This window comes from Anastrepha obliqua, chromosome 3 (assembly GCF_027943255.1).
Source record: "Anastrepha obliqua isolate idAnaObli1 chromosome 3, idAnaObli1_1.0, whole genome shotgun sequence".
NCBI lineage: Eukaryota > Metazoa > Arthropoda > Insecta > Diptera > Tephritidae > Anastrepha > Anastrepha obliqua.
In genome coordinates, this window is record NC_072894.1 from 21,865,855 (window position 1) to 21,880,748 (window position 14,894).

The 14,894-nt window shown below is 35.2% G+C and overlaps 3 protein-coding genes across 7 annotated transcripts; 1 reads left to right on the forward strand and 2 right to left on the reverse strand.

The window, feature by feature from the left end:
- The first annotated feature begins 857 nt into the window (after positions 1-857).
- LOC129241689 (THO complex subunit 6) lies at positions 858-2,052 on the forward strand. Of its 2 annotated transcripts, none has more exons than XM_054878156.1 (2): positions 858-1,066; positions 1,155-2,052. In XM_054878156.1, exons 1-2 carry the CDS (start codon positions 954-956, stop codon positions 2,023-2,025), a joined length of 984 nt encoding a protein of 327 aa, XP_054734131.1. In that variant the 5' UTR covers positions 858-953; the 3' UTR covers positions 2,026-2,052. The 2 variants fall into 2 exon arrangements, with proteins under 2 accessions (XP_054734131.1, XP_054734132.1); XM_054878157.1 differs by having other exon boundaries at positions 946-1,035; positions 1,104-2,052.
- Positions 2,053-2,088: 36 nt separating this feature from the next.
- Positions 2,089-4,007, reverse strand: LOC129241690 (esterase-5B-like). The gene is made up of 3 exons (XM_054878158.1): positions 2,505-4,007; positions 2,309-2,432; positions 2,089-2,214 (listed from the first exon to the last, which is right to left on the reverse strand). The coding sequence occupies exons 1-3, from the start codon at positions 3,928-3,930 to the stop codon at positions 2,091-2,093; spliced, it is 1,674 nt and encodes a 557-aa protein (XP_054734133.1). The 5' UTR covers positions 3,931-4,007; the 3' UTR covers positions 2,089-2,090.
- Positions 4,008-7,202: 3,195 nt separating this feature from the next.
- LOC129241045 (1-acyl-sn-glycerol-3-phosphate acyltransferase gamma-like) lies at positions 7,203-11,200 on the reverse strand. Of its 4 annotated transcripts, none has more exons than XM_054877182.1 (5): positions 10,916-11,200; positions 9,792-10,006; positions 9,191-9,726; positions 8,737-9,094; positions 7,203-8,673 (listed from the first exon to the last, which is right to left on the reverse strand). In XM_054877182.1, the coding sequence occupies exons 2-5, from the start codon at positions 9,970-9,972 to the stop codon at positions 8,579-8,581; spliced, it is 1,170 nt and encodes a 389-aa protein (XP_054733157.1). In that variant the 5' UTR covers positions 9,973-10,006; positions 10,916-11,200; the 3' UTR covers positions 7,203-8,578. The 4 variants fall into 4 exon arrangements, with proteins under 4 accessions (XP_054733157.1, XP_054733154.1, XP_054733156.1 ...); XM_054877179.1 differs by having other exon boundaries at positions 9,792-10,016; XM_054877181.1 differs by lacking the exon at positions 10,916-11,200 and adding an exon at positions 10,767-10,898 and having other exon boundaries at positions 9,792-10,016.
- Between the last annotated feature and the right edge of the window lie 3,694 nt (positions 11,201-14,894).

The following is a 14,894-nucleotide window of genomic DNA, read 5'->3' on the forward strand; positions in this document are numbered from 1 at the left end:
AAATCCTTCACTGAATATTCACAAGCACGTAACTTCTCTTCCTTTTGTTTGCTTATTTGAAGAGATTACGCCGTCGATTGTCAAAAACGCAACAAATTAAGGTAAAGTAACGATTTTCGAAATGCCCTGACGTATTCTGTACACCGTGCATTATATCATTGTTCTGCAACTTATATTATATATTTTACGGAGAAAACCTAATGCTGAAAACGAAATGCTGAACGACGTAAACGCAGTCCCCTGTCAGCTGTTGCGATCAAACTAATGAGAACCCCATGTAAATGAAAAATTCCTTTCTTCCGTATCGTAGTATCGTAGATTTTATTTCACGATATTTAAAAATTCCCGTAATACGCTGTTAGCTGATTGCTCTCTCACCACACAGTGTTGCCAAGCAGTACATTTCGTAATCACTTACAAAATAAGCTTAGAAAAGTGATACTTTTTGTTAAAATAGCTTAAAAATACTGTTGAATAATGTTAATTATAGATATATGAACTATTTGCATTTGTTGGTTTTTTGGCTTTGGTATATTAAACAATGAAAAATTATAACTGATAACGCGGATGTGTGAAAAAGTGTGTAAGCAAAAATATCAATGGCAACATTATGTAGATACAACCAAACACATACACACACAAACCGATGTATTGTGTAAATATGTAATTAAAAGAACGCAGTTGTTCTCGGGGTTGAGTTTTTGTGCACGGTAAGGGACTGCGGTAAGAGATTCCCTGCGGTGTTCACTGTTTTCAGCATAAGTTGCGTAGCTACGAAAATACCGATTCCGATTTATCGATTGTTATCGTAAGTGGCTCTACTGTATTTATCACTGGCAATGCTGGTAAAACGCACAACTAACAACAGCTGATTTTCTTGTTGATAGAACACCGGTTTTTAGTTTATTAATTTTTTAAATAAAAGTATATACCGGCAGACATAATTTCTAAAAATGAAAGATTTAAAATTAAAGGTCATGTATAACAATGTGATATCACAAGCGATCTCAGAGTCTGGCCGATTTCTGTTTGCCGGTAACCGTTTTGGTGATATATTTGTTCAAGAGTATGTGATCAACAAAAGCTTTTACATATATTTGCAGCTGTGAAAATGTTTATCTCATGTTGTTGTTTTGTTTTGAATATACCTACAGTCTCCAGGATTTCGAAAAAACTGATGCTCCTCGATCGAAGCTACGCATTTTTCCACAATCTGGACAAACAGAAATCAACAGCCTCTGCTGTCATCGTGATTTCCTAATCGTCGGCGCCATTGGCGTTATTTACGGTCTAAGCTGGAACGAAGAAAAACGTGATTTGAGCACTGTACGCAAATGGGAAGTTAAAATTCCTCTCGACGTTGATGCTGTTGAGGTACCCGATGTGAATTTTCTGTGGCTACGCGCCGAGACGGATACTCTATATGCAGGTTGCGGCAATAATATTATTTACCAAATCAATTTGGAGAATGGAAGCATTGTACGCGACTACTGCGGGCACACTGATTACATACATGGAGTAACAGGTAGCGACAAAGGCCGCCTCTTTTCAGCTTCTGAAGATGGTTGTGTGCTCTTTTGGAGTGAACAACAAAAAGAAGCAATTGGAAGAATAGAACCAGCTCAAAACGCACAATTAATGCGACCTGAATATGGAAAATGGATAGGCGCAATTGCTACTAATGAGGACTGGTTGATTTGCGGTGGCGGACCAAAGTTTTCCATATGGCATTTGGGTACTATGGAGTGTATGCGGGACTTCGCTTTTCCAGGTAAAGTACATGTCTGTGATTTCGTGGAGGAAAACCTATTTGTTGCCGGTGAGCATAGCCATGCACAGTTTTATGCGATGAATGGTGATATACAGGCGAATATACCGCTAGAACATACCGCAGCATACTCAGTAGTGTGGCAATTGGAGCCAATCAAATTTATGTCCATCGCAGGTTACAGTAACAAGTTGCATATTTTGAATGATTTTCGCTTCTTAGACACAAAAGTGGAGTTATACGGAAACACTGAGTAATAAAAATGCGGTTGTACAAAATAAAAATATTGTTTGTATCTGTTTTTTTTTTTTATTGGTAAATTTTAAAACGACGGCAGTGTTGTAACTTGCTTATTTTGGCAGGAATCTTTGGTAATAAACATAAGTTGGTATTCATTTTTTCCAACATTATCAACGAATAGGCAATCCCCAAAGGTTAACTCGTCACTATTTAAAGAAAAAGAACAATACATGTTTGCTTAAGTACATGCATACATACATAGGTGCATTAGTAATTTGAACAGTCTTTTTTTTTTAATACCTCTTTGATGCGAATTTTTCCAACATTCTAACGAACTTGTGTGAAATTATTTGCTCGTCAGGCCGAATTTTAGATCTCACCGTATTATTGAAAATCAAAAAGAAGTCATCTCCATGAACAGTACCTGGAAAATAGTACAAGTAGTTTTAATTGAAGCGTTTCTAAGTAAGCCAGCCGCTCCTTTATTTGAACATACCCATTTTTACATCTCTTCGACCTGATAATGCTGTTCCTATACCCTCCTCCCCCGGATTATCATAAACATATGCATAAACGGGGCTACGCCCATGTTTGCGATGCAAACGAATTGCTTGCTCTACTCCATTTCTAAATAACACATCCGTATACATACGCTGCACATTCAAATAAGTGTCAATTGAGAATTCTTGATCGCCTAAGTAGCGGCGTTTCAATTCTACCGAGTAATCATCCATCTGCTCTACATTCTGCATAGTATCCTTGTAGAACAAGTTATATGGCGCTAAATCATACCAACGATCGTTGAAAGCTTCGATTAACTCCTCTCTGCGGGGTATGCGTTGTAGCAGCTCCGCAGCATTATAACCACCATCCTGTGCCGTATAAGACACCAACCAAGGTAACTGCGCAAAATCACCCGATTTTGCTATCGCTTGAGGTGAGCGCGTTAAGAATGCATCCTTAACTGCTGCATCTTCGATGCTTGGGCCGAATGTGGAAAAAGGATTATAGCCGAAAACCAGAAAATTTCGGACACTACGCACAATAGCGGAGGCCGGTTTACGTTGCAAACATTCTTTAATCGACTGTGAACTACTTACATTTGGACAATTAAGACCCTTGGCTAATTCCAACGCGCGTGCCTTCGTCTTGTGCCTAATTGCCCACGGATTAAAGGCTACACCACTAATCGAAGCCGCCGCGCGCGCATATTCGGTAAAATTTCGTTGTGACAAAATATGCAAATGCACAGCAGCGCCGCCTGAGGAGAAACCCATCACCATGATACGATCTGGATCACCGCCAAAACGTGCAATATTCGCCTTGATCCACTGCAGCGCCAAACGTTGATCTTTCAATCCGAAATTACCCGGAATAACTGTGTCCTCGGTACTAAGAAAACCTAATGGTCCTAGACGATAATTCATTTTAACAACCATTACTCGTCCACTACGCATAAAATGTTCATGGCCATTGGCGCGCGCTGAACCCATCATAAAGCTGCCGCCGTGAATAAACACCAAGATTGGAAATGAATCTTGTGTAATTGAAGCATTGGGACGCAATTTTGGCTTATAAACATTTACAGTGAGACAATCCTCGACGCCATGAAGTTTATTTACGCCAGCCTTATACTGATCCCATTGCATGCACTCGATGGGCTCGCGTGTTGCATCAAACGTATCCGACCACTTCTCAGTGTATGGGCTTGGGGGCTCGAATCGTAATGGGCCAAGTGGTGGCTCTGCATACGGAATCGATTCATAACTGTAAAAATAGTTATTATCTCGACCGCGTATTCTGCCATTAGGTAAATCAACGATTAATGCATCATCGAACTTTTTGGTATCGCCTGCAACTGCTTCAGCGAGCAAAACGTAAAGGAAAACCGTTATGAACAAAAGAAAAAAATTAAGGTGCATCCTAGTGCGTTGTCAATTAAACACTGACTAAAATGTTTTGAGCGTTAATTAATTGGTTTGTATATCTGCACACATAAATATGTATATGCGTATTTGCATATGTATTTGTGTAAATATTTTTCAGAAAAATTATATGTATTTGCATCTCAAGTCTAGTAAGTAATTGAGCACAGGATGGAATGAAAGTACATACACACATACATACGTATTTATTTATGTATAGGGTATATACCGAAAGTATACATACATATGTACCTTAATATAAGTATTAAAATTTATAATACTCATTAACCTAAATCTTTTGAAAGTATCCGGTGTATGTATTGATTTATACATGAATGTATATATGTATGTATATACATGTGTGTGTATTTTGAGTTTTGAAGCCTGTGTGTACTTTCTTGCATGTTGACGATTAAGTATTGTTTGGGATGTGAATTTTGGGTTTTTGATAAACATAAACATTCTATAAAAGTATTGTTTTAAGAGAAGCATAGGAGATTTGAAGTATCTTACCTAGGCAATGGTTACAAATCTATAAGTCGTGAAGAAATTTCTGATAATTTTACAAATATCTTTTAAATTAATGCCACATACCCAATTAAAATCAAAACTATAACAATATGGTATTGACAACAATACTTTCGAACTCTCCAGCCTGAAATTTTCGCTTTGTCCGTGTATTGGAGTTATTGTTTATTAAAATCGCGTACAATGCAGAGTCTTATCTCAACAGAGGCTCTGCTCTTTCCAAATATTTAGCGAATGTAAAAATGTACGCTTGTATATAAAGAACATACACACACATCTGCAAGTACATATGTATAAAATTCATGCTTCTGATTATTCACAAATACATACATATATACATAAATATTACGATTAATTTAATACATCTTAAGCCTTTCTTCGCATACTTTTATTCCAGATATTGTAAGCCATATGCACATTTCACTTTGTTCATACAAAAAGGTGACGAATTTATTTTGAACGGAAGAGAATCCATATCTGGAACGTGATGGATTTATTTTGAACGAGAGAGAATCCATATCGGAAACAGACAGACAATTTTACCTTGCGTTAGCAACAAATCTTTATTATTAAATAATCCAACAAAATTGATGATGAATTTATTTAAAGGAGAGAAAAAATATAATAACCATCGATAAGAACTCAGTAGCTTCATAAATTACTTTAGTACTAGAAAAATTGATTAGAAGGGCCATAAAAGGTAAATGCTTATCAACTGCAAAGTACGTTGTTCCAAATTTTAATTTCTTTTTTTTTATCACCCGTTGGAAAGGCTTGAAATTTGTGAAATTTTACAGAAAAATGTTAACTTGTGATGAAAATATTTATTTGGAAAAAATTAATTTTAAAATTCAAATTAATTGGGCAATCTTTACTATTTTTGTGTAGAACCAATCATGATATCGCACTTGTTACGTTAAAGCGTAACAACTCAAAATCTGAACATTTTCAGTAGAGACGAAAAACTGTTTCCGTTAATATTAATAATATATTACAAGGAAAAAAATATGTAATTGCACGAAAATATCATTAAAAACAATATAACGGTTGTTTCATTCTTATTTGTTTAGTAGTTGCGCTAAAATAACAAATTTTTGAGTTGTTACTCTTTTCCTGAAATTTTTTTACACACTTAGTTGTGTTATTTTGAGTTGTCTCTGTTTAACTGAAAAAATAACACGTAACTTAAACAAAGTTAAACAAACCGTTTGGTTGTAAACAGGCACAATTCAAAATGTTACACTTTATGTGACACAAATTTGTTCAAACACTTGGAGACAACTAAAAATGTAACTCTTTAGTTGAGACAAAAGAAGTCATTCTGAAAACAAAGAGAGAGTCATAACGGTTTTTTTAACGAACGACTAGACAAACCACTGAACGATTTTTACAGTGGGTAGAGATGACCACTGTACATTGTTTTCTTGCAAAAAACTAAAATTTGGAAATTTTGAGTTGTTACGCTTTAACGTAACAAGTGCGATATATTAACCGTAACTGCGCCATAATTCGGTCATCAGAAAACATCAATTTTAAATCGATGGAGGATTTCGGTCGGTATCTCGTGAATAACTTTAGTAATTTTGGCTATATATATATATATAATTGGCGCGTGCACCCTTTTGGGGTGCTTGGTCGAGCTCCCCCTCCTATTTGTGTGTACGTCTTGATGTTGTTCCACAAATGGAGGGGCTACAGTTTCAAGCCGACTCCGAACGGCAGATATTTTTCATGAGGAGCTTTTTCATAGCAGAAATACACTCGGAGGTTTGACATTGCCTGCCTGGGCGACCGCTATTAGAAAAGTGTTTTTCTTAATTTTGGTGTTTCACCGAGATTCGAACCTACGTTCTCTCTGCGAATTCCGAATGGTAGTCAATCAACAACCCACACAAGAGATAAATTGCTCACCGAAACGACGATGCAGCAAATCCATTGTATGACGGGATCGATGCCAAGTAGTGACGGTTGTCTTGTTGAAACCAAATGTTGTGGAGATCACGCCCTTGAATTTCCGCCAACCGGCATCAAAAAGTAGTTTATCACAGCGCGATAGCGTTATTCATTTAGTGTTAGATTGGCGCCAGCCTCGTCTTTGAAGAAATATGAGTCGATGATATCACCAGCCCATAGGCAATACCAGACGGTTGTTTCCAATGCATTTAATGGCTTCGGGTTACTCTTCAACTCAAATACGGCAAATTTGCTTATTGACGTAGCCATTAAGCCAAAAATTGGCCTCAGCGCTGAACACCACAAGTTAGCCTAAGCGATCGAAGAACACTTTTCACAGAGCGTCGATTTTCGTAATACAATTGTACGATTTGTAAACATTGTAGAGGCGTAAGTCTCTTCGTGATGAATGTCAATGAATATTGAACAAAATTAGCTATTCAAACGGTAGTTTTGAATTCAATGAATTGCATTTCCTCTTAAAAAAATTGCGCTAGCATTAATTTTATTCAGGGAAATTTACCAGAATTGGATTTAAAAAGCGTCAATGTGTTTATAAAATAATATGTCGCCTGCTTAGCGGCAAATTATCGATATTTTAGAAATTAATGCAACACACTTAACTATTCTAGCTCGACACATAATTTTTATAAGTAAGATAGTTCAACAATACCACTGATCAAGTCCAACAATACGTACATAGAACTCCACTTGAACTCAAGGTTATGTAGACATGCTTTGAATTAGATTCACCAAGAAAAAATTAAATCATGCGATAAATGTAAAAATTTAAACAAATTTCAATACAATTTTATTTCAAATATTTTAGAGAATTCAAGAGGTCAATACAAAATGTATTCTTTTATAATTCTTGTTATCATTTTTACATTTCTAAGATGTGTTTATGTATATTATATAACTTTAAAAATGCAATCGAAAAAAGTAATTTATCAATATACATATATGCAAAGTTTCTGTCAACATTTTCTGGAAGATACATATATGTATGTATATACAAGTAAGACCCAATATAATATGGTGCAAAGCACACGTCGTCATAAAGCCGACTTTTTGAAATTGTAAATAAAATTTCGTGTTTCTTGGTTTAGAAACTTTTTAATGCCTAATGGTTTCATACTTTTGTACAAAAAAGTATGCGAAACAATTTATAATTTTGCTGTTACTAATTACTAATGAATACATAACTATTAGTAATGATAATAGAAAAATGCAATATAATATCAATTTTCCATATAGCACGAAACCAAAAAATTGGCACAAAATATTAATTACACTTTTGTTATATGTAACACGCATGCACCTGAATTGCGGCTATTATGTTTTAAAGAACCGTATCCAATTCAATTGGGATATTCTCAAGGGGTGTGGTATTGTTTTATATCGTAAACTTTAAACGGCCAAATATATGGGTTAGGGTGTTCGCAAACTACCGTAAAATCATATTATGAATTTACACACAGTTAAAAAATAGTGGAATCTGATTTTAAGTTCTTTCAAAAACTTTACGACTTAAGACAATACGACACTTTCGACACCTCGCGAATCACCCAAATAAACTTTTATGCACTATTGCAAATGTAATTGCCATTTTACACTCTATATTTAGAGGTGCTTTACGTTCTTAAGATGTAGTAAGTGTATGTTGTTATGTGTTTTTAAATATTAAACAAATGCGCAAAACAGAATAAATCAACCATTTATGGATTTGAATCATTACAATTTTTTTTTTACAAATTCAAACGCCTATTTCGCTATCCAGAGTAAAAATGTAGCATTGACAAATGAAAGGTTAGACCTTTTCATAGTCATCGTCATCGTCGGAGTTATTTACGTGTAGTTAATATACAACGTGAATATTTAAAATAATATAACATTATAGAGTTAATTATAATGGCTTCCCACTAACTTTACTAATAAGTACATTTACATAACCTTTAATACGTACAGTGGAATAATCATACGGAATTACGAAACACATTTGAATTTTGTCCGCTTTTTCATTGTTTAAGTCCAATGCAGTTCTTTCAACGAACATCATATTGTGATCATGGCTACATAAATACGTTTTCGTATTACAACAAATAAAAAACTTGTAATTGATGGTCGCTCGCAGGTTTGTGTGCATGCAGCAAGCGCATTTGAATTACTTTGACTTTGAATCCGTTTTCGCTTCAGAGCCATACGACGAAGCTTTGCTAATTTTTGACATATTAATAGATTTCACCATAAGTATGTATACTGAAAGCAAAAAAAAATCATTGCAAATTATTTACATTGAATGTTACAACTCTTTATACTTACTTGTCAAAAGTATGCCTATAGCGATCGACAGGCCAATCCAATTTTGTGACAAAAATGAAGACACTAAATAGTAGAGTATTAATGATACCGAAAATACAGCCCAGAGAGCAAAGTTCACCAAACTACATGTACGATATTTAAGTTTAGTGACAGGAACTTCCTTAAAACCGGATGTTTCAAAGAAGCTGCCTGTTGTATGAAAGCTGTCAACAATTCGATCCTTTTCGCGATACAAATTTTGTAGCCATTCAGCTGCTGCCGCCTCATTTTCAGGTACATCCTCGAGTGGAATACGACGTGCAAATAAGTGACCCTCGACCGATAATCCATTTAGTAGATTGGAAATAGTTGGTGAAATCTATAACATTTGAGAGATTAAAAGGTTATGAGATTAAATGAGAAGTAATGCAATCAAGCTTATCTCATTTCTTCTAGTTTTTTATTATTCACATACCTTGGCATCTTTTTTGAAGGCTAAACTAGTATCATAAATGGCTACACAACGGCCACGCATGGTGGGCAGGCTAGTAGTAAAGCCTTTTGTACGCGGTATCAAATGGTGCTTTAGCAAAGGCAGACCACGCTCTTGTGCGAATTTAACAGAAGCTTCATGTTTCTTCTGCGTAAATCTAGTACCTTCAGCATTCAACAGCAACCACACGGGATCCGGATAGGCAAATACTTCTTTCAATTGACGCGCGATTGTCTCACTATCCTTCTCGAACGAACGTTCCAAAAATACGAATTCGGCGAACTTCCATGCCCAACCCATTACGGGCACAAAAGAAATCGCTTTCTTTGCATACGCTTTGCAATTGCCCAGACAACCAACTTTGTCAGCGAACATCCAGCCGCACAACCAATCGATTTCATATGAATGATTTTGAATTATCATTACGTGCTCCTTGCCACTGAACTTCTCGAAGTCATTTTGATCCATGTATAAATATAAATTACTATTCGAATACCACTCAGCGACAAAAATCAGCTCTAAAAATTTAAAAAGGCCTCAACAATATGGGAATTGATAAAATTTCAAAAGTATGAGAGCTTACGTGAGTACAGCGAATAGCAAAGATAATACATTATGTGTCTGAATAGCACGACATTGAAGGGTTTCAATCCTACATACAATATTAACTGCACCAGATTAATCACCAAACCAGATACAAAAAATGTGACGGCTATGCCTAAATGCACAATTGTCAGTTTTTTTAGCTCCGCCAGCGAGATCATGATTGACGTAGGGTTTATGCTTCTTCAACTTTAACTATGCAAAACTAAGAAAGAAAAAGAAAACTGTTGAGGCTGATAGATGATAAGAATCTAAAATCAATGCGATAAAATAATAATATGCGTATCAAGCACAAGTCAGACAACTTTTGTGGTTATTATTTTTCCCCTCAATTGCACGAGTTCATAAAATTGAGAACTTTGCACAGCCAATAAATAAAGTTTTCCACATTTTCCAGCTTTTCCACGCTTCAACTCAATTGCATTATTTACGATCAAAGTCACAATTGCGGCCAATTCACTTTTTTAATACCATACCCGACAATTGACGATCAGTGCACCACCAACCACAACAACTGAACATGAAAGACTAAATTTTCACAAGCGAAAAGCTTTGATAAATATTACTAACAATAATTGAGACCCTGCAGAAAATCCGGCTGTCATAAGGCTACAACAAGACTAGCCCGTGGTGGAGCAGGGTTAGTTCCCCCCCAATCCCCAAAAACGTTTTTACAAAGGTCACATTCATCTAATATATTTACAATTCACAAATTTTAGCCTCATGGCACATTAGATAATTCCAAATCAAAAATGTCAGCTTCCGTTTTACACGAGTTTTAAGAAAATCACAAAACGGAAAGAGCATAACTACTTATTTAAGTGTTTCCCCATTTGTTTAGAAGCGCGAGATTAGCACATACAATCTTTTTTGATTAAAAATTAGCTGTTGCACATACATACACACGAAAAGAAATCATAGATATCGATTGTTGAAAGACACAAGTATTTATAACCTGTAATGCAGCAACACTCGAAATAAACTTGGTAGCTCACAATAGAAATAAATACATCAAAATTAAAAGTATGTATAAGATAATGAACGAAGTTACGCGAATGTTGAGTGCAAATTTATTAAATAATTAATTTGCAAAGCTTCACTAACATTGTTCTGTGCTCGCGAATAATTTCTGTGCTTCTTCAAATGGCTACTGCAGCTGATTTCTGGCAGCCTTAATGGATTTGTAGTAAAGTTTGACAGTTCATATTTTTCAAACTGCTTGTTTATAGTTTTAGGTGCGGTTGTAGCACAAATATGCAAGTGAAAATGCAAGTACACTTCGTAGTAATTTTAGTAGAATAAATTGAACCTCTCGAGAAGGCTTATGCCATATTAGAGAAGATTTTTTAATAACCAGCTAATAGCAACTGTAATCGAATGATGAATACCGACACCGTTTACTACTTTTAAATCTTACAGTGCAACTGACAAAGGTTCCTAATGTCAATTGTGCGTTAATTATATTTATAAATTGCTCAGTATATGTGTATGTACTTAAAAATGCATACATAAATGCATATACGTATATGCAGACAAAGGCATAGATTTGTATGTGGTTGGTATGTGTTATTTGCGAAATTTCTCTCAAAGCTTATAAATAACTTTCGAGTCGGGAGCCAAGTAAATATGTATGTATGTATATAGCAAATATGTATACTGCTGAATAAATTTGTGAAAGAACAAATGTTGGTGCACATGTTTGTGCAAAAATTTAAACGCACCAATATACATACGTTCACATTTGATTCATTTTATAAATCATTAAATCAGTAACGTTCCTATTTCAAGTGCTTACGCTCGACTATCAGAGTGATCCTTTTTTTACATGAAGGAAAAGAAAGTAAGGCTATTATTTAATTATTTATATTACATATTTTACAAACAAATTTGCAAAGTTAGCACCGAGCGTCTAAGTCATCAGATGCAAAAAGTAAATGCTAGTTTGTCAATATTTAAGAAGATTCACTGCGTAGCCAAGAGCATTGGAGCTTTATATACATACATACAGTATTAGGCAAAAGACGCACAACCGTAAATTGAACTGATGCATTTTAAGCTTCTCTACCAGACAATTGATTTCAATTTGGACCAAAGAGTTTATTAAAAAATGTGTTAATACAGTTTTTTTCTAATCACAATAAATTAAAAAAAAAAAATTGTTTAATATAAAATAACAAAGTTATGTGAGAAAATGCAAAAAACAGTGTTGACAAAAGTCTACATACAGAACGAAAATCCTAGCTTATACAGTGGTACGTGCTGTGATAATGGTAAGGTGCCGCTTGTATCTTTCTTTTTTTTATTATATTTGCTGCTTTACTAATATTGAGTTCAGTTTTAATTTAAATGAATATCGGTTGACGGTTGATTGTGTCAATTTTATGGCCAGCTTTAGTGTAATATTATATTTCAATATAAAATGAAACATAGTTCAAGTTAAAAAATTAAATAATTTTCGACTTATTGACATTTAACTGAATAACTAAATTTGCGCCTAAACCTCCTCGTCCGGTACAATCCCGTCGTGAAATGATATGAGTATAGAATATTACTTTTTCTTTTTTTTCAATTTCTTCATTTAAATTTACTTACTGCTTACTTCTTCTTAACAGCCAAAAACAATATTCACAATCGATTATCTTTATGCTATGTTCCCACGACACAATTCTATCTCCTAATATTGTAAATCTCGATTTATCAAGTTGCCACGACGTATTCGAAATTCACTTTAGCACCTCTCCTTCTTGTACTTGCTTTCAGCTTATTATTATTATTACCAGTATTTACTATGAATACCGGTGATGGAGTTCATGAATTCAGTTAAAACTCAGCTTTTATTTGAATTTATAGAGAAAATTGTATGAATTTATTCCTTCCACATTTTCCAGTATAAACAAAAAGTAGCAGAAAATACAACAGACTGGCGAAAGTGCCGTTATAGAAATATGATAGATATGGGGCGAAAAATCGACGAATTGCGTGGCAGCCACCTACTTTTAAGGAGGTGCAGAACCAAGAATTTGTGTACTCGGTGTTGGTGGTAAATACGAAAATGCACAACTTGAGTGCACGGTACCTTACTTCTATTGTTTTAGTTTTTGCTTCCATTATGCAAATTTAACTTGTTATTACTTAACGTTCGTTAATTTTGTTGTTACTTATGTATAACAAGTTCTCATATAAGTATATTAGATTATCTACTTTTTCGAGCTTAACTCCTAATCCGTAATTAGGAAGCTAGATTACCCATACAAAATTTCTATTCCGAAATTCGACATTACAAAATAATCTTAGATTGTAACCATACAGCTTCCCATACAACCCTGTGTTTTCGATAATTATTATTACAGATGTAAGGAGAAACGTCATTGTAAAAATATATATTAATTCTGCATTCGCATTACAAAACAAAGCGTGTGTCCATAGACGCTTTAGCCTGTTATTACTTATTATAAAATGTAATATAGAATTTCCCATGCGTATTGCTGCAAATATTTTTTGCAAACTCAGTAAACGTCGGTTACAGATTTCCTTCAACTGTCTATTAGTGGCAGCAACTTGCATAATTAAATTAACTGTTCCTTCTCTTTGCCTTTTCTTCATATCGTTAATAATAATTAAATAAACCAAAAGCAGTAAAATATTCCACCAAACTAATTTCTGTAAGCAAAAACCTTTCAAAACAGTCTTTTTAGCTGATTGTCAATTTTGCAGCTAATCTGCCATATGTGAACGGTTATATAAATTTTTGTGGATTTATTGCTAATCACTGCATATGTGAACGTACTTTTACTCTTTCATTTCGGTTTGGCAGCTAATATCAAATTCAAATTGGGGAAACAGGAATAACCATTTGTTCGTTATTCGCAAGATAATTGAGACTAAGTTAATTATAAATGAGGTAATTCGCTTTCAATTCGAAGGGTAATTTTGAAGTGAATTTCGAATGACAGAGCGAATTACGTGCCGTGGGAATATAGCATTAGCAACGAGAAACCCCTTTGATCCAGGACAAAACGGACAGACCACTCCAGGATCAGACAGTATACAGACAGGCAATTAGCGACATTCATCGAGAGACCCTTACCACCTTCCTAAGCTCCCGACCCCCGAATGCCGTTATCGGAGTCCAACCACCACCTATCGCAGACGAAGAGCTCCAGCTTCCCCGAGAGTCCCGCGTAATCTTGGCACAACTACGTTCTGGATATTGTAGCAGGTTAAACTCCTACCTTTCCAGAATCGACCCCGACATACTAAACATATGTCCAGCATGTGAAGGTACCCCGCACGACACTAACCACCTCTTCACATGCCCCATCAAACCCACTCATCTAACACCTCTCTCCCTCTGGACCCAACCCGTCGAAACTGCCAGTTTCCTGGGCCTACCGTTAGATGAGCTAGACGAAGACGACCGGTAATTTACACTACACTGACAGGGCGAAGATACTGCTACAACAACAACAACAACAACAACAACAACAAACCCCTTTGAAGTTTTCCACCATTCCGCACCATTTTGTTGCCATATCCTTGCTATCAACTTTTTTAAAGATTATCTACAGCATGACTATATCAAGTCTGTGCGGTTTAGAAACCTTATTAGGACTAAGCCAGACAGTTGTTCGAGACTCTCTAAAAGTGGTTTGCCCAGATTTGACATTCTCGCCTTCTAGAAGGCAGGGCATTCACAGAGGAAATGTAAAATCGCTTCCTTTTTCTCAGGTTGCTTACAACTGTGATCCGTACTTCAATATTTAATTTCCAGCGAAGTTTGGAGTCCAGAATTACCTCTAAGTACTTTGCAGTGGGTGAAAATGAGAGAGTTTGTTCATTAATATTTGGTAGGACGAAAATTGGTGGGTTACTCCCAACAAAAACAGCACTAAATCAGAAAAAAGACAGATCGCTCCAGTATATAAATATAATAAAATTTTATTTATATTTGTATATGAAAATGTTTAAGAAATACATAAATACATTATTAATTCATAATTTGTGTTTGCATGTTTTAAATTCTAATATATCACTTTAAAAATTCATTCGGGCATCCGAATAAAGTGATTTGACAACATTTTTA

Coding starts and splice junctions, on each gene's coding strand:
- LOC129241690 (XM_054878158.1), bottom strand. CDS start 3,930: ATGCACCTTAATTTTTTTCTTTTGTTCATAACGGTTTTCCTTTACGTT. Junction 2,433..2,504: donor TCGAAGAGATGTAAAAATGG/GTATGTTCAAAT, acceptor ACTATTTTCCAG/GTACTGTTCATGGAGATGAC. Junction 2,215..2,308: donor GAAAAATTCGCATCAAAGAG/GTATTAAAAAAA, acceptor TTCTTTAAATAG/TGACGAGTTAACCTTTGGGG.
- LOC129241045 (XM_054877182.1), bottom strand. CDS start 9,972: ATGATCTCGCTGGCGGAGCTAAAAAAACTGACAATTGTGCATTTAGGC. Junction 9,095..9,190: donor CCTTCAAAAAAGATGCCAAG/GTATGTGAATAA, acceptor CAAATGTTATAG/ATTTCACCAACTATTTCCAA. Junction 8,674..8,736: donor TATAGGCATACTTTTGACAA/GTAAGTATAAAG, acceptor TTTTGCTTTCAG/TATACATACTTATGGTGAAA.
- LOC129241689 (XM_054878156.1), top strand. CDS start 954: ATGAAAGATTTAAAATTAAAGGTCATGTATAACAATGTGATATCACAA. Junction 1,067..1,154: donor GGTGATATATTTGTTCAAGA/GTATGTGATCAA, acceptor ATATACCTACAG/TCTCCAGGATTTCGAAAAAA.